The 24,789-nt window shown below is 36.5% G+C and overlaps 1 protein-coding gene across 4 annotated transcripts in view; it reads left to right on the top strand.

Annotated features, from left to right (window-relative positions):
- The window catches only part of SHPRH (SNF2 histone linker PHD RING helicase), an 82,233-nt gene that overhangs the window by 46,152 nt on the left and 11,292 nt on the right, over positions 1 to 24,789 (top strand). For all 4 annotated transcript variants that reach the window (XR_003793695.1, XM_029223742.1, XM_029223744.1 and 1 more), the window contains 5 exons: positions 5,933 to 6,158; positions 8,152 to 8,295; positions 9,416 to 9,517; positions 12,301 to 12,372; positions 13,865 to 14,053. Coding sequence is in view for 3 of the 4 variants with exons in the window: in XM_029223742.1 (XP_029079575.1) it covers positions 5,933 to 6,158; positions 8,152 to 8,295; positions 9,416 to 9,517; positions 12,301 to 12,372; positions 13,865 to 14,053 (733 nt within the window). In the remaining variant the exon portion in view is untranslated. The remainder of the gene's footprint in view (positions 1 to 5,932; positions 6,159 to 8,151; positions 8,296 to 9,415; positions 9,518 to 12,300; positions 12,373 to 13,864; positions 14,054 to 24,789) is intronic.

Raw genomic sequence — 24,789 nt, 5'->3', positions numbered from 1 at the left:
AAGAGATTTCTGTGCATTAATTTTGTACCCTGCTACTTTACCAAATTCATTCATTAGCTCTAGTAGTTCTCTGGTAGCATCTTTAGGATTATCTATGTATAGTATCATGTCATCTGCAAACAGTGACAGCTTTACTTCTTCTTCTCCAATTTAGATTCCTTTTATTTCTTTTTCTACTCTGATTGCTGTGGCTAAAACTTCCAAAACAATGTTGAATAATAGTGGTGAGAGTGGGCACCTTGTCTTGTTCCTGATCTTAGTGGAAATAGTTTCAGTTTTTCCCCATTGAGGACGATGTTTGCTGTGGGTTTGTCATATATGGCCTTTATTATGTTGAGGAAAGTTCCCTCTCTGCCTGCTTTCTGGAGGGTTTTTATCGTAAATGGTCATTGCATTTTGTCAAAAGCTTTTTCTGCATCTATTGAGATCATCATATGGTTTTTTTTCTTCAGTTTGTTAATATGGTGTATCACATTGATTCATTTGCATATATTGAAGAATCCTTGCATTCCTGGGATAAACCCCACTTGATCATGGTGTATGATCCTTTTAATGTGCTATTGGATTCTGTTTGTTAGTATTTGGTTGAGAATTTTTGCATCAATGTTCATCAGTGATATTGGCCCATAGTTTTCTTTCCTTGTGGCATCTCTGTCTGGTTTTGGTATCAGGGTGATGGTGGCCTCGTAGAATGAGTTAGGGAGTGTTCCTGCCTCTGCTATATTTTGGAAGACTCGAGAATGATAGGTGGTAGCTCTTCTCTAAATGTTTGATAGAATTCGCCTGTGAAGCCATCTGGTCCTGGGCTTTTGTTTGTTGGAAGATTTTTAATCACAGTTTCAATTTCAGTGCTTGTGATTGGTCTGTTTATGTTTTCTAATTCTTCCTGGTTCAGTCTCGGAAGGTTGTGCTTTTCTAAGAATTCGTCCATTTCTTCCAGGTTGTGCATTTTATTGGCATAGAGTTGCTTGTAGTAATCGCTCATGATCCTTTGTATTTCTGCAGTGTCAGTTATTACTTCTCCTTTTTCATTTCTAATTCTATTGATTTGAGTCTTCTCCCTTTTTTTCTTGATGAGTCTGGCTAAAGGTTTATCAATTTTGTATATCTTCTCAAAGAACCAGCTTTTCGTTTTATTGATCTTTGCTATTGTTTCCTTCATTTCTTTTCCATTTATTTCTTATCTGATATTTATCATTTCTTTCCTTCTACTAACTTTGGGGATTTTTTGTTCTTTCTCTAATTGCTATAGGTGTAAGGTTAGGTTATTTATTTGAGATGTTTCTCGTTTCTTGAGGTAGGATTGTATCGCTCTAAGCTTGCCTCTAGGAACTACTTTGGCTGCATCCCATAGGTTTTGGGTCATCGTGTTTTTATTGTCATTTCTTTCTAGGTATTTTTTTATTTTCTCTTTGATTTCTTCAGTGATCTCTTGCTTATTTAGTAGTGTATTGTTTAGCCTCCACGTGTTTGTATTTTTTACAGATTTTGTCTTGTAATTGATATCTAGCCTCATAGAGTTGTGGTTGGAAAAGATACTTGATACGATTTTAGTTTTCTTAAGTTTACCAAGGCTTGATTTGTGACCCAAGATATGGTCTATCCTGGAGAATGTTCCATGAGCACTTGAGAAGACAGTGTATTCTGTTGTTTTTGGATGGAATGTCCTGTAAATATCAATTAAGTCCATCTTGTTTAATGCATCATTTAAAGTTTGTGTTTCCTTATTTATTTTCATCTTGGATGATCTGTCCATTGGTGAAAGTGGGATATTAAAGTCTCCTACTATGATTATGTTACTGTCAACTTCCCCTTTTATGGCTGTTAGCGTTTACCTTATGTATTGAGGTGCTCCTACGTTGGGTGCATAAACATTTACAATTGTTATATCTTCCTCTTGGACTGATCTCTTGATCGTTATGTAGTGTCCTTCTTTGTCTCTTGTAATAGTCTTTATTTTTAAGTCTGTTTTATCTGCTATGAGAATTGCTGCTCCAGCTTTCTTTTGATTTCCAATTGCATGGAATATCTTTTTCCATCGCCTCACTTTCAGTCTGTATGTGTCCCTAGGTCTGAAGCGGCTTTCTAGTAGACAGCATATATACGGGTCTCGTTTTTATATCCATTCAGCCAGTCTGTGTCTTTTGATTGGAGTATTTAATCCATTTACATTTAAGGTAGTTATTGATATGTCTGTTCCTATTATCATTTTCTTAATAGTTTTGGGTTTATTATTGTAGGTCTTTTTCTTGTCTCGTGTTTACTGACTAGAGAAGTTCCTTTAGCATTTCTTGTAAAACTAGTTTGGTGATGCTGAATTCTCTTAGCTTTTGCTTGTCTGTAAAGGTTTTAATTTCTCTGTCGAATCTGAATGAGGTCCTTTCTGGGTAGAGTAATCTTGGTTGTAGGTTTTTTCCTTTCATCACTTTAAATATGTCCTGCCACTCCCTTCTCTCTTACAGAATTTCTGCTGAAAGATCAGCTTTTAACCTTATGGGGATTCCCTTGTATGTTATTTGTTGTGTTTCCCTTGCTGCTTTTAATATTTTTTTTTTGTTTTTAATTTTTGATAGTTTGATTACTATGTGTCTTGGCGTGTTTCTCCTTGGATTTATCCTGTATGGGACTCTCTACACTTCCTGGACTTGATTATTTCCTTTCCCATATTAGGGAAGTTTTCAACTATAATCTCTTCAGATATTTTCTCAGTCCCTTTCTTTTCTCTTCTTCTTCTGGGACCCATATTATTCGAATGTTGGTGCGTTTAATGTTGTCCCAGAGGTCTCTAAGACTGTCCTCAATTCTTTTCATTCTTTTTCCTTTATTCTGCTGTGCGGTAGTTATTTCCACTATTTTATCTTCCAGGTCACTTATCCGTTCTTCTACCTCCGTTATTCTGCTATTGATTCCTTCTAGAGAATCTTTAATTTCATTTATTGTGTTGTTCATCATTGTTTGCTCTTTAGTTCTTTTAGGTCCTTGTTAAACGTTTCCTGTATTTTCTCATTCTATTTCCAAGATTTTGGATCATCTTTATTATCATTACTCTGAATTCTTTTTCAGGTAGCCTGCCTATTTCCTCTTCATTTATTTGGTCTGGTGTGTTTTTACCTTGCTCCTTCATCTTCTGTGTGTTTCTCTCTCTTCTCATTTTCCTTCACTTGCTGTGTTTGTGGTCTCCTTTTTGCAGGCTGCAGGTTTGTCGTTCCTGTTGTTTTTGGTGTCTGCCCCCAGTGGCTAAGGTTGATTCAGTGGGTTGTGTAGGCTACCTGGTGGAGGGGACTAGTGCCTGTGTTCTGGTGGATGAGGCTGGATCTTCTCTTTCTAGTGGGCAGGACCACGTCCGGTGATGTGTTTCAGGGTGTCTGTGGACTTATTATGATTTTAGGCAGCCTCTCTGCTAATGGGTGGGGTTGTGTTCCTGTCTTGCTAGTTGTTTGGCCTAGGGTGTCCAGCAGTGTAGCTTGCTGGTCGTTGAGTGGAGCTGGGTCTTAGCGTTGAAATGGAGATCTCTGGGAGTGCTTTCGCCATTTGGTATTACGTGGAGCTGTGAAGTTTCTGGTGGGCCAATGTCCTGAATTCGGCTCTCCCACCTCACAGGCACAGGCCTGACACCCGGCCGGAGCACAAAGACCCTGTTAGCCACACGGCTAAGAAGGAAAGGGAGAAAAAAAGAAAGAAAGAAATAAAGGAAGGGAGAGATGGAGGGAGGGAGGACGGAAGGAAGGAGGAAGAAAGAAAGAAAGAAAAAGATAAAATAAAATTTAAAAGTTATTACAATAAAAAAATTTTTAATTATTAAAAATAAAAAAAATTTTTAAGTCATAAAAAAAAAAGAAAAAGAAAGAAAGAAGAGAGCAACCAAACCAAAAACCAAGTCCACTAATTATAACAAGCACTAAAAACTATACTAAGGACAGACAGGACCCTAGGACAAACGATAAAAGCAAAGCTCTACAGACAGAATCACACAAAGAAGCATACACATACACACTCACAAAAAGAGAAAAAGCAAAAATATATATATATATCTGTATTTAAAAAAAAGGAAGAGAGCAACCAAATCAATAAATAAATCTACCACTGTTAATAAACTCTAAGTACTAAACTCAGATAAACAAAACCAGAAACAAATTAGATACAGAAAGCAAACCCCAAGTCTACAGTTGCTCCCAAAGTCCACCGCCTCGGTTTTGGGATGATTCGCTGTCTATTCAGGTATTCCACAGATGCAGGGTATATCAAGTTGATTGTGGAGATTTAATCCGCTGCTCCTGAGGCTGCTGGGAGAGATTTCCCTTTCTCTTCTTTGTTCTCACAGCTCCCGGGGTTCAGCTCTGGATTTGACCCTGCCTCTGCGTGTAGGTTGCCGGAGGGTGTCTGTTCTTCGCTCAGACAGGGTGGGGTTAAAGGAGCCTCTGATTAGGGGGCTCTGGCTCACTCAGGCCGGGGGGAGGGAGGGGCACGGATGTGGGGCGAGCCTGCGCTGGCAGAGGCCAGCGTGACATTGCAACAGCCTGAGGTGCGCCATGTTTTCTCCTGGTGTAGTTGTCCCTGGATCATGGGACTGTGGCAGTGGCAGGCTGCACAGGGTCCCGGGAGGGGAGGTGTGGAGAGTGACCTGTGCTTGCACACAGGCTTCTTGGTGGCTGCAGCAGCAGCCTTAGCATCTCATGCCCGTCTCTGGTGTCCGCGCCAATAGCTGTGGCTCGCGCCCGTCTCTGGAGCTCGCTTAGGCAGTGCTCTGAATCCTCTCTCCTCACGCACCCTGGAACAACGGTCTCTTGCCTCTTAGGCAAGTCCAGACTTTTTCCCAGACTCCCTCCCAGCTAGCTGGGGCACACTAGCACCCTTCCGGCTGTGTTCACGCTGCCAACCCCAGTCCTCTCCCTGCGCTCCGACGGGAAGCCGGAGCCTCAGCTCCCAGCCCCACCCACCCCGGTGGGTTAGCAGACAAGCCTCTCGGGCTGGTGAGTGCTGGTCGGCACCGATCCTCTGTGCGGGAATCTCTCTGCTTTACCCTCTGAACCCCTGTTGCTGCGCTGTCCTCCGTGGCTCCACAGCTCCCCCCCACCCCGCCACCCCCCCGCCTCTGCCGGTGAAGGCACTTCCTAGTGTGTGGAAACTTTTCCTCCTTCACAGCTCCCTCCCAGTGGTGCAGGTCCTGTCACCATTCTTTTGTCTTTTTTTGTCTTTTTTCCTTCGCCCTACCCAGGTATGTGGGAAGTTTCTTGACTTTTGGGCAGTCTGAGGTCTTCTGCCAGCATTCAGTAGGTGTTCTGTAGGAGTTGTTCCACATGTAGGTGTATTTCTGATGTATTTGTGGGGAGGAGGGTGATCTCCACGTCTTACTTCTCCACCATCTTGAAGGTCTCTTCTCTAGCATAGTGTTTGATACGTGGTAATGTTCTATAAAAATGTTAGCTCTTTTTAATAATACACTTTCTCCAACACAGATTTGAAGTCTTCATCCTTGTGTTAGGGATTAAGCTACTTAGTGAGTACATTTAGTAAAATTATTCCTATTTTACAAACATGGAAATTGAGAAGAGAGTAAGTCTGATTGTACTTTTAGGTCATCTTGTGGTTTTTCTGTTTTATTTTTGCATGGTTGATAGTGGTGGTAATTTGTGTTTTGTATTATTTTAATTCTCAGAGCAAGATTTTAGCCTGGAATTTATAGCCATTTTTTATTAGGCCAGTTTGCTCTCAAGAAAGCACTTGTCAAATGTATGATACCTCAAGCATTTTCAGAGTTGGTATGGTTTTTCCAAAAACTTGCACGCATGATCTTGTAGACATGACATTGAAAGATGTTGATGAAATTTTTGTTTTTGACCTTGCTTTCCTATTAGCTCTGGCAATATCATTTTTATAGTACTTGTTACCCACTGACAGTAATTACTGTGGTTTTGTTCTCAAATGTCTTCAGAGTCAAAGGCCAGACTGCAATATTTGAGGAGATGATAGAAGATGAAGAAGGACTGGTGGATGATCGAATACCTACCACCAACCGGGGTCTGTGGGCAATAAGTGAGACAGAGCGATCCATGAAAGCTCTGCTATCGTTTGCAAAATCACATCGATTTGATGTTGAATTCATTGATGAGGGAAGTACTTCAATGGACCTCTTTGAAGCTTGGAAGAAAGAATATAAGGTAACAGTAATTTAAAACTTCCTTCCCATATTAAGAATTCTCCTCCTTGGGCTTCCCTGGTGGCAGAGTGGTTGAGAGTCCGCCTGCCGATGCAGGGTACACGAGTTCGTGCCCCGGTCCAGGAAGATCCCATGTGCCGCGGAGCGGCTGGGCCAGTGAGCCATGGCCACTGAGCCTGCGCGTCTGGAGCCTGTTCTCCACACGGTAGAGGCCACAACATTGAGAGGCCCGTGTACCAAAATATAAAATAAAAAAGAACTCCCCTCCTTTACATTAATTTTAGTTGCTACTTTCCTTTTTCTCTCTTCAGCTTTTAAAAATCTGCTTTAGAGAGTTGAGGTGTCATAATTTATCTTTCCCTAAAATGTAATGATTGTAATGATGAATAATAAATATAATAATACTGAACAAATGAGAAGTTTCTGTTTATTAAATTACTAAAAATCATTACTAAAATGAAATTTATATGAAACCTTTTGTTTTTCCTTGAAAGTGTGTTATTCTAGTCTTAGCTTGGTCTTACACTGCTGTTCTCTGAAATCAGAGTGTGGCTTTGTTTCCGTTTTTGTTTTTTTCTTTTGCTCTGTGAATAACAACCAAACATCAACAACCTTAAAGATTGGAAGACATAGTAAACATTTCTCAACATACAAGACTAGAAACCATTGCAATTAATAATGCACAAAGGGACTCTTCATATTTGTACTTTAATAATTTCATCATATTATAACTCTATGTTTGAGATTCCAGAATTCATTAATTTTGAATTATTCTTTATATGTGGATTTTTTAATCCCTTGTCCTACTTTGCAAGTGAGATGAGTGAGGAAATAAAAGAAGTGGGTTTTTTATTTATAATGTTATATTCCATTTGATATCTTTTATTTTTTTAATCTAAAGTTTTGCCTTTTAAAGCAGGATAAAAATTTCTCTCAAGAAAGAGAAGCTGTGCTGTCTATAATATCAATTCATACATTTGATAGATTGAAGAATGATACTTCTATAGCATCGAAATCATTGGTTCATAATAGTTTTTTTCTTTTCACATTACTATTCTAAAAGCAAAAGCACATTAACACAGTTAATTACGGCAAGTCATGGAAGAAACAATACTATATACAGTGTTCATTTGCCCCTGCGTTCTTCCTTTGAGCTCAGTTTAGCCACATGGTCTTTGTCAGAGGAGTGCTTATCATGCAGTTCACCCAGATCTTTGTTCATTTGTTCTCCATAACATTGCAGACTAAACCCCTTAACAACAGTGTAAATGAATGAGCTACTGCTACGCACATCAATCAGGATATAACTCAAAGCATAATGTTAGTTAGTGAAGAAAGCAGATCAAAAAATTTTATACTGATTGATAGCATTTTTATAAATTTCAGAAACATATAAAACCAGATTATTAAGGATGCATGGATTAGTATAACTCCAGCAAAAAGTACAGAATAGTAAGTCCAATTCAGAATAGTGGTTACCCCATTGTTGGGGGTTGAAGGAAGAATGTGTGAGGCAAGAGAGTGATGCAATTGAGAAGGAACACAGGCTTCCTAAGGAACTGGCATTATTCTCTTTCCTAATTCGGATGATGTGGACTCAGTTGTATACTTTAATATTCTCATTATCATATATACATATTATTTTGAGAATGTGAAATATTTTATAATAAAAAGTATTTCTTTAAAAAATAAAGCAGAGATTCCACCAGTCTAGTATTGATCTGTAAAGATCTTTGGTCCTACCAAGAAATCTCGGGGTATGCTGTTCCTGAGATTCTGAAGAGGCAATACACTATAGTGTCCTGTGGAGATTATTCAGACCCACTTCCTCATCCTAAAAATGGCCCAAGAATTGCTTGTACCTTAGACCCGTAATGAAAACACTGTGTATGATTTAAGACCTCACTGAAGACTCTTGACCAAGGGACATCTTGATGGTTTTAACCAGTTTTAATTATGTGCTTTACCACTGTCTGTCTTTTCTGTTCCTTCAGTTGCTTCATGAATATTGGATGGCTCTGAGGAATCGTGTGTCTGCTGTTGATGAGCTTGCAATGGCTACAGAACGACTAAGAGTACGTGATCCTAGGGAGCCAAAGCCCAGTCCACCAGTTCCTCATATCATTGAACCACATGAGGTAATTTGCAAATGAATCACAGAAAAGAACACAGAAAATAGATGTCACAAAAATCCAAGATCCATAGAAGGGATAGAGTCAGGGCAGTGATGTCTTCAATAAGTAAGTGTTTCATATCTGCTCTTCATTTGAGCCATATGAAGTTGTTTGTTTTTGTAGTAGGTCAGAGATGAGCAATTTCATGTCTAATACATGCTTAGCATTCACTGTTTGGGTGCATTTGCACGTTTGTTTGTTTCTCTCCATGTTGCATATTCATCTATTCTTGAGCACCTTTTGCGTGCCAAAACCTAAAGATATTCTTGGTCAGTTTTTAGACGTATGTCCTATTACTTCAGCTTTTTCAGAACTAAAACAATCTTCCATAAGAACAACCAAGAACTGATTTTGCACTGTTTTCCTTTGCTAACGATGAGCAGATATTGACAACTTATCGTCTGTTAAATTCCTCTTTGTATCTCAGAATTAAAAAAATAACTCCACCAACCTTTTTTCTTCATATTAAAAATATTATTTTCTTTAGAATTTGTTTTTATTCCTTTAATCTTTTAAATCTTTTTTTTCCTATAAAGCTTGAAGACTGTAACTTAGAAAAACTTAGAAATATTCATTATATACTATTTCACTTCATTTTTAAAATAGAATTCTCAATAAGTTTTAAGTGAAAACAAATTCCTCTTTTTTTTTTTTCTGTTACCATATTCTACTGGCGGGGGGCGGGAGGCACAGAAAGGAGGAGCAGAGAGATTCTTCCCTGGATTTCTTAAAATCACTTCATTTGTATGGCCAAAGTAACATACCATTTTATTTTTCTTTATCCCATAAATGTATTACTGAAAAATCATACACAAATAGCCTTTGGTTGATTTTTAACCTACTTCAGGTATATAGGGAAGCTTTTTATTTAAAAGAATTTTGTCTTCTATACAGTAAAATATATATATTTTTTGAAATATGTTAATATTATCTAGTATCTCTTTTGCAAATTTGAGTTTTCACATGTAAATATGTTTTCATAAAATAGGACACTTTTTAAGAAAGAATTAAAATAGAAGAATTGTGCATGTTTAATATAATGTTACCATCTTAGAATAAAGAAGTTGTTTTGTTTTGTTTTTAGGTGGAACAAAATCGTATAAAACTACTAAATGATAAAGCTGTTGCTACATCACAGCTTCAGAAAAAACTTGGGCAGCTTCTTTACCTAACTAACTTGGAGAAGGTATTGTTTTTAAAAGATGCTACTTTTTCCCGTACTGTATTATCAATAAACCACTTTATTGACTCCTTTCGTTTAATCTGTTAGTCCCCTAATTAATGGTATAGGTGTTTTTTTAATCATTCTTTTATTTGTTTGTGTTAGTTATGTGAGTCAGAACACTAGCTATGTCTGCAATAGCTACACAGATCACAAAAGAAGATGATATCTATAGAAAATATGTTATAAAGATAATGTAAAGGGTATGCAGTATATAGTATAGCACAATGTAAACAGACTGTAGTTGGAAGCCTTGAATAGTGAAAGTATTACAACATACCACTCAGCAAAGATAAACGCATGCATCCAATAACACATATACAGATTTTTAAAATTTGTTTTTTAAACTGTGTAGTGTGTTTGGAAAGCTGCTAAATAAGAGGACGTGGTAACGAATTATTTAATGTAATTCTCAACATATTTTCGTGGTAGTAAGCAAAGTACTGTATTAGACATTGATGAATATAATTCCATTTTCTGGCAAGAATAAATGGGAGTGGCAGAGTAACTTATCAGAACAACATATAATAGTAGATTTTTGGATAGGGCAAATGAAGGAAAGCAGTAGACTACAATTGGTCCTGAAAACTAGTACAAAATACATTTAAGTGAATGATTAAATCTCAGCAATGACAAAATGAAAAAGTTGGACATTCTTTATAGGTAAAATAGCATAGTAGTTAAGAAGGTAGACTTTTGGACCTAGATAGTGCAAATTTGAATCATGATGCCACTATTTTCTAGATATAGGACTTTATTCAAGTTATTTACTTCTCTTTGTCCAATCTGTAAAATGAGAAAAGTAACACTATCTTGTAGGGCTCTCTTGAGGATCAAATGAATTAATATATGTAAGTGCTAAAGTGTTTACTGGTTTATTAAGCACTTTCTAGGTATTCACTCTTAATATTATTATATTATTACTATTATTATAATGATGACTACTATTTTGGCAGGGGAAAAAAGAGAAGAACTTCAAGTCAATCTCTCAAAATGCTAGCTATAGAAAAATAACATTCGGAAAAAAATTCTTGATATTTCTGGACATGAGTTTTTAAAATACAAGATTTCTGTACTTTAAATGTGAGAGTCAAAATTAAGAGATAGTTGATGATTCTTTTAGTTATGGAACATAAGTTGATCTCCTCTATATGTTGAATTATTTTTTTAAAAATTAAAATTCCAAGGATATAATCTATGTAGGAAAACCCATTTGGCAAAAAATATAAGAAAATAATATTTACTCTATAAATGAAAGAAAATAAGCAATCTGCAAACTACTAAGCATAGGACAAATCCAGCCCATCACCTGTTTTTGTAAATAAAGTTTTATTGGAATACAGCTATACTCATTCGTTAAGTATTGTCTACAGCTGCTTTTGTGCTATAATAGCGGAGTTGAGGAGTTGCAGCAGAGATTGTATGGCCCACAAAGCCTAAAATATTTACAATCATGCCCTTTATGGAAAACATGCTAATTCTTACATTAAGTAAATTAGAAAAGAAGAGGTATTGTAAATTCTGGTAGATTGTTTACAAAATGCTATAGTAATACCTTCTCTTGCGTGCTTGCTCTTGGTTAATGCCCTCCTACACTGACTCTAGGCTTAGGCAGATGACTTGTTTTTGGCCTTGTGTCACAGAGATTTGAAAAGTCCACGCACTTTGGAATTCTCCCAATTGTGTCATGTTTTGGAACTCTGAGACTATGTGAAGAAGCCCAGGTTACCTTTCTTGAGGAGCAAAAACCTCAGCTTAGCCCTCTCCCCAGACCAGCTAGCCTACCAACTGCTAGATATGAGTGTGGGCCGTCCTGGACCATCCAGCCCAAGCCAAATCAGTGCATCCCAAAGTAACCCAGGTGACCTGTAGCATCAGGAGAAATTCATGTTTTTTTAGCCACTAAGGTTTTAGGTGGTTTGCTATGTTACCTGAAACAAATCAATAATTAACAGAGGAAAAGAATAATTCAGTCCAACTTTTTTTAAATGCTGCGTACTTACATTGTAGTTAATGGAATTGTTTTAACCATTAGAACTTCTGAATCCATGCACAGTTTAGCTTTTTTTTTTCTGCTTATAAGAGTCAAAGGATAATCAAGAACAATTTAGTAATCTATGAGTCTAATTTACTTTCCTTTGTTTTCCTCAGTTTTAAAACCTGTTCATTTGATGACTTTTTTGGAAATCTTTCAGTTTTTAAAGAGACTTTGAAAAGCTATTATACTTCAACATAATTTCCAGGCATAGTTAGGTCTCAAATCAGTAATATTTCTGGTTTCTAATTATTTGCTTTGCCTTGGTGAGATTAGAAAAAGGATACGGAGAAGAAATCAGTATTAATAAGGGTTATGTGAATAAATGCTGCCTCTTCCCAATGTCTTTGATCCCATGCCAAGTGGACATGCAGAATATTCTATTTCTTTATTAAAAAAATATATCTAACATGAAAGTAAAATTTGAGAATTTAGGTAAATTATATCATATTTTGCTTTTTATTTTGCCTTCTATCATAATCACAAATACAGTAATATAACTTTAACAAACTGTTGAAAATTGAGTCCATTTTTTTCTTCACACCTTAAAATTTGTAAATCCCAGGAATGATAGTATTAATATATGAATTATTAGGTCATCTCAATTATTAGATTATTTTAATTGCCAACATTTACTTTTATAAATGAGTTGTAAAACATGTAACAGCTTTTAAAATATAACTAATATATGTTTTAATTCTTTTTTGGATAGTCTCAGGACAAAACATCAGGAGGTATTAATCCAGAACCTTGTCCAATCTGTGCTCGGCAACTGGGAAAACAGGTGAAATTATAATAAATATTACATGCATTTGTAAAATACTTTACAGTCTTCAAAGGCTTTTACATACAACTCGCCCCACCCTCAAACTTTGCATGCAAGGCAAATAGTACCTCTGTCTGAAAGGTAGGGCCAAAGGTTAACAGGCTTAGTGCCAAATATGTTTGAGCAATGTTTTCCCTTAAGTGATAGGTGAAAACATATTTCTAGAATAGCCCCATCTTTTTCATTAAAGGTGAATAATTTTAAGTATTATTTCCAGTCACTTGAGTCTGTCAGTTTACCATGGTTATTTGGTACTTGTACAGAAATATAATACGGCATACACAGATTTACTTAAGTTATGACAAAGGTATAGTAACGTAGTTCTTAATTAACATTATTACTGTCTAATAGTACCAGGATTTAAAGGCAAATAACAGCAGTCCTGAGGGAATTCATATGTGATTTTTAGAAGACTATTATATCAATTAAGTATATTTCTTTGTGAATATTAGTATACAAATGTCTATAAACTTAATGGAACTGTATTAGTTTTCCTCAAAGAGATTCTTATTTTTACTTTATGAAATGTGATTTATGATACTGTAAGTTCCTACTTTGTATGATAAATAAATATATGTAATATCGGTATATTCACTGCTTTTCAAATTTTGAAAGATAAGTCTATTACTATTAAATGAGTAAAAGTGTCCTTGGCACTTTTTTCTATGGAGCTGAGAGTAGAAGCCTAAATATATGAGTTCTGTATTCTGACCAGCAATAATCAGAAAGAACATATCTTTTAGTTTCCACGATTCATAGAGAAGATAAGATTTTAAAGGATATTTTATTGATAATAAATCTTAAAAGGACAGATTGGTAGTGGAGGAGAAGAATAGTAGTTACAGATACTGGCAATTTCTGTTAAAAATCAGTGATAAAAACATTTTGATAAAAATTACTATAAAAATGGAAAGGATCATGGTGTAAGTAGTTTCTTCTTTGCTTTTAGTTTTGATGAGATTCACGCAACTAGATTGTCTCAGAAATTTTATTATCTTTAACATTTCCATCTCATTTTCTATATAATAAATGCTTTAACATGTGAAAATGTAAATCTGCTTATTACTAAGTTGTGTAGAATATACTGAATATGACATTATGTCCAAATTAATGTTGTAGTCAGTCTATTCTGTGAGAGTGCTAAAGAGTAATTTGCATTTTTCCTAAATGCTGAAATGAGAACATGAGCATCTTACAAAATAATGATGACTGACTATTATCCTCCTATTAGGGTGAACACAACTAAAGACTATGAAAGCTTAGTCTAGTTGGACTAAAAAATAGTTAGTTTAAAAGTATAACTTAGTTTTTATGACTTAAAGGATATTTATATTATGAAATAGTTAGGAAATGAAATTATGACTCTCTTCTCCTTTTAATATGTATATAGATTGGAAGGCATCTTTGATAGCATCTCACTGAGGCATATTCTATGTGTTTTCTTTTTTAGTGGGCAGTACTGACCTGTGGGCACTGTTTCTGTAATGAATGCATTTCAATTATTATCGAACAGTACAGCGTGGGGTCTCACAGGAGCTCCATTAAGTGTGCCATCTGCCGCCAGACCACATCTCATAAAGAAATCTCGTATGTCTTCACCTCAGAGAAAGCCAGCCAGGAAGAGGATATCCCTGTGAAGGTAAAGTCAGTTAAGAACATGTAGACGCATAGTCAGAGCAAGATAATAGGAATCAGTATCTGGCCGTGAGAGCATCAAAATCAGAACAAGCCTGGCCCAGTGACTATGGAGCAACCACTGTTGTCTGTCTGTAGATACACTGCCTGAAATCCTCAGCTTTACCGTCTACTTGTTCCTCGTGGGAGGAACACAAGAAAGCTTTTTCAGGCATAGTTAGTTAGTAATAGTTATGCCCATCATGGCAAAAAAAGTGACATGTTAGAATTCCAGTCCCTTACTATTTTTGCAGTGTTTCTGTCCATTACAAATTGATAGAGCTCTGGTTAAATTCAAGGTTTCTTTTTCTTCATTCTTCCATTCAGCCCCGGGTATCAGGAAAAAAAGATGTGCCCCACCAAATTGAAGGATAAAATAAATTGATTATTGAAGTTAGTGAAGACTGTCACAAGGAGGAGGTAGTGCACTTTTAGACGGCGTGGGTTGGTATTTCAGAGTATAGCCAAAGCTTCGCTTTGTTTTCCTTATTTTTTTCCCATGCTTCCTTCAGAACTTTAAGAAATAAGACTATAATTTAAAATCCAAATAGGATCTGTAACTGGACTTTCTGCCTAAGGGGTATTTATTTAATGAGAAGCCTTTACTATTTTGTTCTTTGTTTTACTTAAGCATGCTTTTTTTTCTCTCTCTCTAACCAAACTTAGACAATGGACAACTCAATGTATGAGTATAGTAGGGAATATAGGCCAGAAGGAGTGGTTGGGAGAATGGGGCAGCTGGCTCATAAGCAAGAGGTAGTAGAATATTTTTCATTCATTTCTTCTCCTTCTGGGTCCCTGATGCTCTCTGCTCACTTATTTTTCAGGGTTGTATTTTGTGAGTAGAATTAACCACAAGTTGAAGCTGCCAGGAGTTAGGCAGTTGTTAGGATGCCCTCTCCCGAGAACACTGGAGTTCCATTAAGGAATATCTAATTGCTATTTATTCCCACTGTCATTTGAGTAAAACCTGAAAATATCAGTCACAGTGCTCTCAAGTGTGTTGAGGTAAACAGAATCCCAAAGTTGGGATGAACTTTCATTCATTCATTCTTCCCGTACATGTTTACTGGACACATACTGTATGCCAGGCAGTGTGCTGGGCTTCACAGATGCAACACACACTCATGAATAAAACAGGTATGATTGCTGCCCTCATGGATTTTACATTTTGGCAGTCAGGGGAAGGAGTTTGAGTTGAGGCAGAAAGCACAGACATTAAGCAAATAATTGACGTGATAAGCACTACAAAAGAAAATCAAACCTGGCTTCTCTGAGGGAATGGCAGTTAAGTAGATGTCTAAAGGATGAATGGATCAGCCAGCCTGAGAGAGGGTAAAAGTGATCTTGTTGGGAGGAGGCTGCAAGACAGAAAAAACAAACAACCAAAAATCCCAGTATGTGAATAGGTCTGAGACAAGAAGAAACTCAAATGGAACTGAGTAGCTGCGGTGTAGAAAACACAAAGGAGAATGGAATGAAATGAGTCGAATCCAAAGAGGGGCCAGATACTGAAGAGCCATCTGAGCATCTGAGAATTTTCTTTTCATGTAAAGAAAGCTATTAACATGTTATATGTTATAAGCAGAGGAGTATCATGATCAGACTTGGATTTTTAAAAGATTCCTCTTGCTACAGTATGGAAATTAGATTAGCAGGAATAGAAAAGACTAGAGTAGAAAAAAATTTGGAGAGACCAATTTAGGAGGCCACAACAATAGTGATGGTGGCTTTGATTAGGTTGGTGGCAGTGGAGATGCAAAGAAGTACATATATTCAGGAGATGTTTGGAGTAGAGTTGATGAATGAGATACAGTATCGGAGGGGTTGATGATGAAGAGGGAGATTTCGTAGGTGACCTCTGGTTTCTGATGTGAAAAATCAAGTGACTAAAAGTACAGTTAACTATATAAGGTACTTGGAAGAAGGGTACATTTAGATATACGATATTTGAAGTGCCGAAGACATCCATATAGAACTTTCCAGCAAAGTGTTAATATATGGAGCTGGAGAGAGAAAATTCAGAGACATTGGCATAAGTGATCTTTGAAGCCATGAAAGTGTATGAGCTGGCCTAAGGAAAGAAACATAAAATTTAGCTTCAGATCAGGTCCTGCAGCACTCCATAGCTTTTTAAAAAAATGGAATAAAGGGAGAGGAGCTGAAAAAGGAGACCAAGAAAGAGCAACTAGAGGCATAGGCAGTCCTGGAGAACATGCTGCCAACAGAGGCAATGGAAACTCGGCTTCAAGGAGGAGGCGGTTATCACCTGTTTCCCTTGATGCTGAAGGTGGCTCAGCTACAAGATGGACTAATTTGGCTACTGAAGGTCATTGGAAAGGAGCCCTTTCAGTGGAAATGTATTAGCAAAAAGCAGATCGGGAGGCAATGAGAAGTGAACAGGAAATGAATAGGTCAAGAGAGAAAAATGCCCAACTACTTCATAAATTTAGCTGTGAAGTAGAAAAGTGAGTGTTGTAACCAGAAGGGGATATGAAGTGCAGAAAGGCTTTGTGTTTTTTTGTTTTATTCTGTTTAATATAAAAGATTCTTGAGCATGTTTAATCTTCAATAAAGAAGAGTAGATTGAAGATATAGGAGAGAAAAGGGATAATGCGTAATACAAGATTCTTGAAAAGACAGGGAGAGTGTTGATATGTAGAGAGAAAGTAGAGATCTCATTGAAATCGAATAACTAACAAGTGTAGGGTGGGCTGTTGCACAACCAAGCTATAAGGGTAGGGGTCCTTATCAGAGAATAGGAGATCTTTAATTATTATTATTATTGAAGTATAGTTGATTTACGATGTTTTGTTGGTTTCAGGAGTACAGCACAGTTAATCAGGTATACATATACATATATCCACTTTTTTTTTTTTTTAGATTCTTTTCCCATATGGGTCATTACAGAGAATTGAGTAGAGTTCCCTGTGCTATAGATTAGGTCCTTATTACTTATCTATTTTATATATAGTAGTGTGTATATGTCAGTCCCAATCTCCCAATTTATCCCTCCCCTCCCTTCCCACCCCCGGTAACCATAAGTTTGTGTGCTACATTCGTGATTCTGTTTTGTAAATAAGTTCATTTGTACCATTTTTTAGATTCCACATATAAGCGATATCATATGATATTTGTATTAGTTCTTTCCAGAGGGACAGGTTTTCGGTACTCCAGATGTGACTGTAGAAGTGGGTGACTCAAGTGAGGTGGAGGAGAAAAGGTGGTAGAAGCTGAACCAATGAGATCTGAATGTTGAATAGGTGGTCCAGGTGGATGGTATATAATGTCCAGAGTTAGTATACTTTAACCTATTCACCACACAAAGAACTGCTTTCCTTTTCAGTCCCCCCTCCCCTTTTCCTCCTACTCTTATAGTTTCTTTCTCCTTTTCCTTCCCATAAAAAGTCTTTTTTTAGCCTTTTCTTCTTCCCTTTTATCTTTTCATCTGGCCTCAAGCATCCCAAGGGCCACAGATAGCATTCACGGCCTAAGCAGGGCTGCTGACCCTTAGGTGAAGGCTTTCATCACAGTATGGGGAACGAGCATAAGAAAGAACTGCTGTGTCAGGCTTCATGCAGTAAGGTTTAAGAAGTGATTGCTCTGGCTACCAGTAAACAGCACAGCCTCTGTGAAACTGAGTCATTGAGCCCATCAAACCCAAACACCTGTTCATTTTATGGCAGCTTTCCTAGACACCCAGGAGAGAGATCAGGACAGTTACATTTGCTGTCCTGTTGGAACAGGGATATCTGTACAAATACTGTTTATTATGTTCTGACTTCTTCCTGTCTTTCATGGGTATTGATAAACACATGAATTAATTGAAGGATCTTGTAAAAAAATTAAAAGAATACAGAATTCACTAAAGTTAATTTCTCTTTTTGATGCATAAATATTTACATTTCCTTTTCATTAAATACATGACTGAATGTTGTACTTACTATGCAAGCAAGTTTTATCACTTTTCCACCTTCTCACATTGCTTCTTGCTACATTAACTTTCATTTTCTGTCACGATTTCTGTCTGCCGCTTCTGCCTTCTGCTGCCTGTCACATTTCTGCCACCTTCTCCTTAAAGCATGTGCTTATCGTTTTCTCAGACTCTCACTGTACTCTGACCATCTGAAACTACCCCACTAAATGGTCACGTCATCTGTCTTGGAGTTGAGGGATATAAAGATGACTCTATATGAATAATGAAGGCATTATTTTGAAATTTTATAAATATTAGTTCATACTATTCCTAAACTTAGGGGTTCTTTTTTATTGTTGGTTATCCAATCCCTGATTTTTATTAAACACTCCTGAGAATTAATTTTTCATTTCATTAAAGTTTTTATCTGAAATGTTTATTTTACTCTAAGCATTCATGTCAAGGCTCTCGGACATAGCAAACAGTGTAATATCATACATGGTGCTTAATCATATAGCTGATCTCTGACAAAAGATATTTGGAGAACATAAAAATAGAATTAAATAATATAAGACATTTTTTTCTACTGGTACTTCACAATGTAAGGAATCCTATTGACTGACCATATAAGTAAAATGAGTAAAGTATTCATTATTGAGTTAGTGGATGCATTTAAGTTAAAGACTCTATCTACCCTAACAGCAGTGTGACAGTATTCCTGAATGACCCTTGGAACCTACTGGGCATTTCACAAAGTAAACAAAATTCCCCCTGCAAGTTCTGACAGCTGCCAGGCATTTTAGAGGGTGAAGTAGGCCTCCTGGCAGAACATATGCCCCACGTGGCCTGTTCCCCGGGTCCTCAGTTTGGCTAGGTTTCATACAAAGCATTTTTGTCAGCGGAAACCGTGACCCCATAATGGACACGATTCTTATGTCATAAGTTTCTATCCAGGAGAAAATACATGGATATAGCCATAGCAAAGCCTTCCCACCTGTCCCACACACACCACAGTGCTTCATCTTCTCACACTTTTGAGTGTCTAATAATCAAGTGGTCTGCTTTTTAAAATAAAGAATTTTTTCAGGCTCCATTCCCATAAATTTTAACTCGTTAGATCTCGGATCTGGTCCAGGAAACTACATTTTTAACAAGCAAATCTATTGCTAGTAGAGGTGTTTTATACAGCCTTTTTGTAGAGGAAAAAAATACTGTATTTCTACATTAAAACTCTCAGAGAAACCTAGTAATACCATGGGTCATATTCTACTATGTGTAGAATCCTGTTGTTTCCTTTCTGTTTTTCTCTTTTTCTTTTTTTTTTTTTCTTTTTGACTTTTTGTTCAGTTGATTCAAAGGTGACTTGTGAAGTCTGTCTTGTACTTTCTAAATACAATTAAAATATCTGGGTGGAATAAAACTATAAAATTATGACTGAGTTTAAAATTGACATAAAATAATTTGGTAAATATGCTTATCTAAATATTTTCATATGAGATATGTGATATTATAATACTAACTGGTAAATTAATATTATGTATAATATAATATTAATGTATAGTGTAATATTAATACATGAATATTAACTGGTAAATTTATAACACAGTTAAGTGTTTTTGTTAGAAAATGTCATGAATAAATATAATTGCAAAAAACCATTTCTATTCACCAGCCAAGTTAGCTCTTGAACTGTTAGTGAGTCTCATGTTGAAGTTAGCAATAGCTTGCAATAAATTGAACATACAGTAAAGACTTCTAAGATATAAACTATAAGTTATTTTTATGAACACTTTTACTGTGTGGAGTATAAACTCCATTAAAATGTGGAAAAGACATTATTCATGAGGTGAGGACTTGTTTCATTCGCTACTGTATCCCTAGTATCTAGAACAATGCCTGGCATGTAAGAGGTACTCAGTGGATGGATGGATGGATGGTTGGCTGGATGGATGGATGGACAAGTAAACCACTGATTAGCATTTACATATAATATCCCCAAAAACCTTTGGCTCCAGGTAAAATTTTTAACTTCTTTGCAGTTGCTAACTTTATCTCTTGGAAATAATCATTCAAAGTATTTTAAACAACAGGATAATATTTTTGTGGCTAAGTGCACTTGTAAAACTTCCCACATAGGCTGCCTGGATGGAGTTTCCATTGAACTTTATTCAAGTAACATGTGAAGAACCCAACCCAGGCATGTGCTTGAAAAGTATTCCTACTTTGTGAGATCAATCATACAAGCTGTGTAACTGCACTAAATTGTATCTGTCACTATCAACATGGATTTTTAGCATGGTGAACAGGTGCAGACAGAAATAAAACAATGCTAACTGATCTTACTCAGCAGGAACTACTATGGACAGCACAGGCAAATTGAAAGAGTTAGCTCTGCTTCAAAAGGAAAAGTCCAGAATAAAAGTAATGAAAGTCAGAAAGTACTAAGACAGGAAATGACTTCTTCTATACTGAACAATAGGAAACAGATCAAGTTACATATCAGCAAGGAAACCTAAAGAAAAATCTATGATCTATCATACAACTGATTAGAGATCATAGTTCTTTTGGGGGGGGGGGAAGCGGAGCTAAATTGTGTAAATTTGTCTTTTTTAAAGTGATGTTCTTCAGTTAAATGAATCTTCAAAAAAATCTCTAATCTCAGGATCTTTGATTCTTGTAGTAGGTTTAAAAGATTGCAAAAAACCAATACAAGTAATAACTGGAAGATTTAAATGTTATCCCTGCTGTGTTTCAGATGTGATTGTCCCATTTCTGACAAGGCTGAAACTTCTTATCCAGGGCAGCTAGCACAGGTTAGGCATCCATTTGACCCTAGAGCAGTGAGAGGTACTGCAGGTACAATAGCATGCAGCACTAGGGTAATGGCATAATTCAGAACACCAGTTCACTTGTGATAAACACAGTCCCAATTGTATCACTAATGTAGTAAGCTTAAAAGGTCCCAGAATTACAAGCCTCCCACCCATTCCCCTAAAACCCTTATTCATCTGTAAGAAATCAGGGTAAACAAAAAGTGTAATATTATTTTTTAGTAGAAGTAATTTGCACAAAAGCATAAACATAAATTCAGAATAAAACAAACGGCATACAGTGAAAAGTAATGTTCTCCATTCTTCCTTCTTTGCCTATTTCTATTGCCAGTTTCTATTTTTAGTTATGACTTTCAGTAATATACATAAATTTTGTTTCTTGAAGTACTAGCTGTAGACAGTATCTGCTAATAGTCCTCACGTCAAAATAGGAGGAAATTCGTGCATCTCTTCTTCCTTCATTCTTTCTTTTCCCTTCCACATTCTAATTTTTGTTATAGTATCATTTTTATATTATAATGTTTATACTGTCATGTTTTGTTATCTAATTGTAGATGTGACTTCCATATCTAAAAAAAAATCAGTAAATGGTGTGTACAATATTATAATATAAATACTTTTCATTAGAGAACCAAGCAGAGTGATTGAAGTCATGCAGAAAGGAATGTAATCCTAATCCTCTCATTTAAACTTCGCTTTTCAAGGAAGAATCTTCTGAGTACCCCAGTGTAGTAGAAGTTCTCATTTTTTTAGCTAGCTTCCTTCATTTCTGTGTCAGCCTTATCTGGCACCATTATTCATGTAATCCTCATTCTACAGTTCTTTTTTCGCTGTGATCTACTGCATCAAGAAATTTTAACATGATAAGCATGTGAACGGAAAATCAGAGTTTTTACACTTCTGAAAATGACTTCATTCTGCCTTCACTTTAGAGTCATAAGTGACTGGCAACCCCCATACTGTAAGACATTATTTGACATGTTTTATATTAGTGTGTATGTATGGAATATGTATGGAATATATATAATATATAAACATATATACTAATATATCATATATTAATATATTATAAAGATACATTAAAGATAATATATAAATATATAGTATCTATAAAATCCCTAAAGATTTAGTCTGCCTGTTGACATAAAGTAACCTATAAACATGAATATTCTCTCTGATGTTTGATGAAAAATAAGACTCAGTACATTCATCGTCTCCATTGTGTTGACTTTTTTCTGATGTTCTTCAGAACACAGTGGCCACTTTAGCCCTTAATTCTGCCATTGGAGCTGAGCATGACCATGAGAATCCATATATATTACAAAGAAAAAGGAGTGGGAGAGCAATGTGGGCAGATTAGACAAACAGAGAAAATAAAAGGGGCCAAAGGAAGAAGGACTAGACTGGTGAAGAAGCGATATAACGGGTAACGAACCGTTGGTTCAGAGTCATGGATTGCCAAGCCCTGCTTCAGAGTTCCCAGTTTTCAACAATAACTTTCCAGTCATAGAGAGCACTATTTTTCTTTTATTTATATACATCAAGTGGAAGTAGTGCTTTGCTGCTACAGTTGGGAGGTGCCATAACTGTTCTCCTTCCTTTCCTTCCTTCCCTAAATAAGGAGTCTCAACAGATAGAAAATAGATGTGAAGGGAATAGGGTGAAGCCAGCTACAGTATGTCTTCTATGCTATACTCATGGATTTTTCCTGTTGTTCCCTCCTCTTTCCCCAATAACAAGACTTCAGAGAAAAAAGCAGTACCTCACTCTAAGATGCATTGGTAAAATATTTAGACCTATTTTGGAGGAGAGGGGTTGATCAAAGTCTAAATCAAATACTACTTGATTGCTTCATTAGAATTCTTCATCTCCTGAGTAGAAATAGAAACAAAATAGAAATAGAAAATAGAAATAGAAACAAAACTGAATTTTCCATCCTTTTAACACATTTAACAGCTTTTAACTCAAAGTTGAGGTTCTCAGATTTTAGCAAGAGCCTGGAAATGTGTAGCTGCTTATTCCAATCAAGTTTAACTCTATGATAAAAATAAGTCAGTTGCACCTATTTAGTGCAGATAAGAGGCTACGAGACATTTCTGATTTCTAGCTATGCTATTAGACAACCTCTAGGCCAGATTTCATGAGAAATTCTTTGTTGGCCTTTATTGCTAATGGATCTCTACTGATTTTTCATTGCCTTGACTGCCTGAGTGGTCTGGAGCTTTTAACTTTGTGCTTAATTTTCCAGAAAGGGAAAGACCTATATGTGTAGCTTTGAGATCTAGTTTGGTTTTGTTCATTAAATTACAAGCAAGGGAGCAAAGATCTTCATAAAGAACATTTTGTAAGATTCTTTTGTTGTAAAGAAGGAAAATTCCATCCTTTTCCTTCAGTGTTAAGTGTTATAATGCTCTTGGCTGCTTACCTCATGAGAGGAAGACCAGGAGAGGCACTAACTTGATCTGAGTGGTAGCACATTATATGTCTCCTTTCATAGTTCCCTAGTTGGCCTTAGAGAGAGCTAGTGCCTCAGAGAGAACAGCCACAAAGATACAGTCAGGGGCGGGCAGAGGACAGATGATGGGTCTTCATTCCAAAGCTGGGCCTTGGTCTTTGATGTTTCAGAAACATGAAGAAAAACCAAGCATTAATCATAGAGTAGGGTTGGTAGATATACATGTGGAAAAACTGAAGAGACTACCGAGAAAGGATAGAAATGAGGAAAGGGACAGGAACTTCAGAAGAGGGCAGAGCTGCTTATAATTAAATCCAACTCTGCCAGCCTAATATATTATGAAATGATCTAGCAGTTTTGGGGGATTTCTCTTCCATGCACCCCCCCCTCCCTAATTCCAGCCTAACTTTGCACCTGTGTGTTTGCTGATAGAGCTAAAACATAAACTGGGTTGGATTAAGGCTGCCAGTGTACCTGTCTTGAGAATATTCATACTCTGTTAACACCTTGCACAGGGATGGATTGATATCTCTGTTTTCCTCATCCATATCTCTTTTGCTTTTTCTGTGATCCTCTCCTATATAGATATAACCCATCTCCTTCCTGTTTTAATCTTTTTAACAAAGTGAATATTTCTTTTCTGTAGCAGTGACCACATTGAGTAGTCGTCTCAGAAACTGACAGATCTGAGCCAAATTTCATTTATGTATTTGAGATAGAAAGAAACATTAAAAGGAACAGTAGAATGTGCATAATGCTTATTAAGATGGTATAATAAAGCATTCACTTAAGTCGCTTCCAGGCCAGCCCAGCAGTATAAAACTATCCTTTGCTTTTCTCCATATTCTGTAACATGCATTAGACTATGTGTATTTGAGAATAAGGGAGTATCTTTTCATCATTGTATATTCAGTGCCTAGTGTAGTTCTTGTCATTTATGTGCGCAGAAAGTTTTTGTTGAATGATTTGAATAATCCAACATGAACTCACCTGAAATGCTAGAGGGTTTGATCCCTTTGATCCCTTTTATTACTCTGCTCTTAGACCAACCATGGTCTTTTCAGTATTATTTGGGGACTTTTGCTTTTCACTTGGAAGTGTAAAAACACAAGCAGAAGAGAGAAAAAAGTTAAGAATAGAGGCCTAATGTGGTAGGTATCTCTGATTCTAAAGATTGGAAATAAAAGTCCACAGGGTTTGCTGATTTTATTAACCTCTCCTATCACTGCTGGTAGGTAGGGAAAAAAATGAGTGTTGATAGACCAGAATGAGATGGCACCACCCTCCAACTGGTACCTTCTTTTTAGACCAGTTCCAGTGATTTCATTACACAGTACTAATCCAAAAACCACCTCAGGTCTGCTTTGTGTTAGATTAAATCTGCTCATCTTTCAAGACTGCTCTTGTCTGAGTCTCTCTAGCTTTTATAATTTTATAATCTCAATTATAAAAGAGATTAATTGCAAGATTTGATTTGCCTGTTGTTAATCATTCTGAAT

The sequence above is a fragment of the Monodon monoceros genome, unplaced genomic scaffold, assembly GCF_005190385.1.
Source record: "Monodon monoceros isolate NGI ecotype Baffin Bay Population unplaced genomic scaffold, NGI_Narwhal_1 Super_Scaffold_15, whole genome shotgun sequence".
Classification (NCBI taxonomy): domain Eukaryota; kingdom Metazoa; phylum Chordata; class Mammalia; order Artiodactyla; family Monodontidae; genus Monodon; species Monodon monoceros.
Note: the sequence above shows the minus strand (reverse complement) of the source record. Positions and strands in the feature narration are given on the sequence as shown.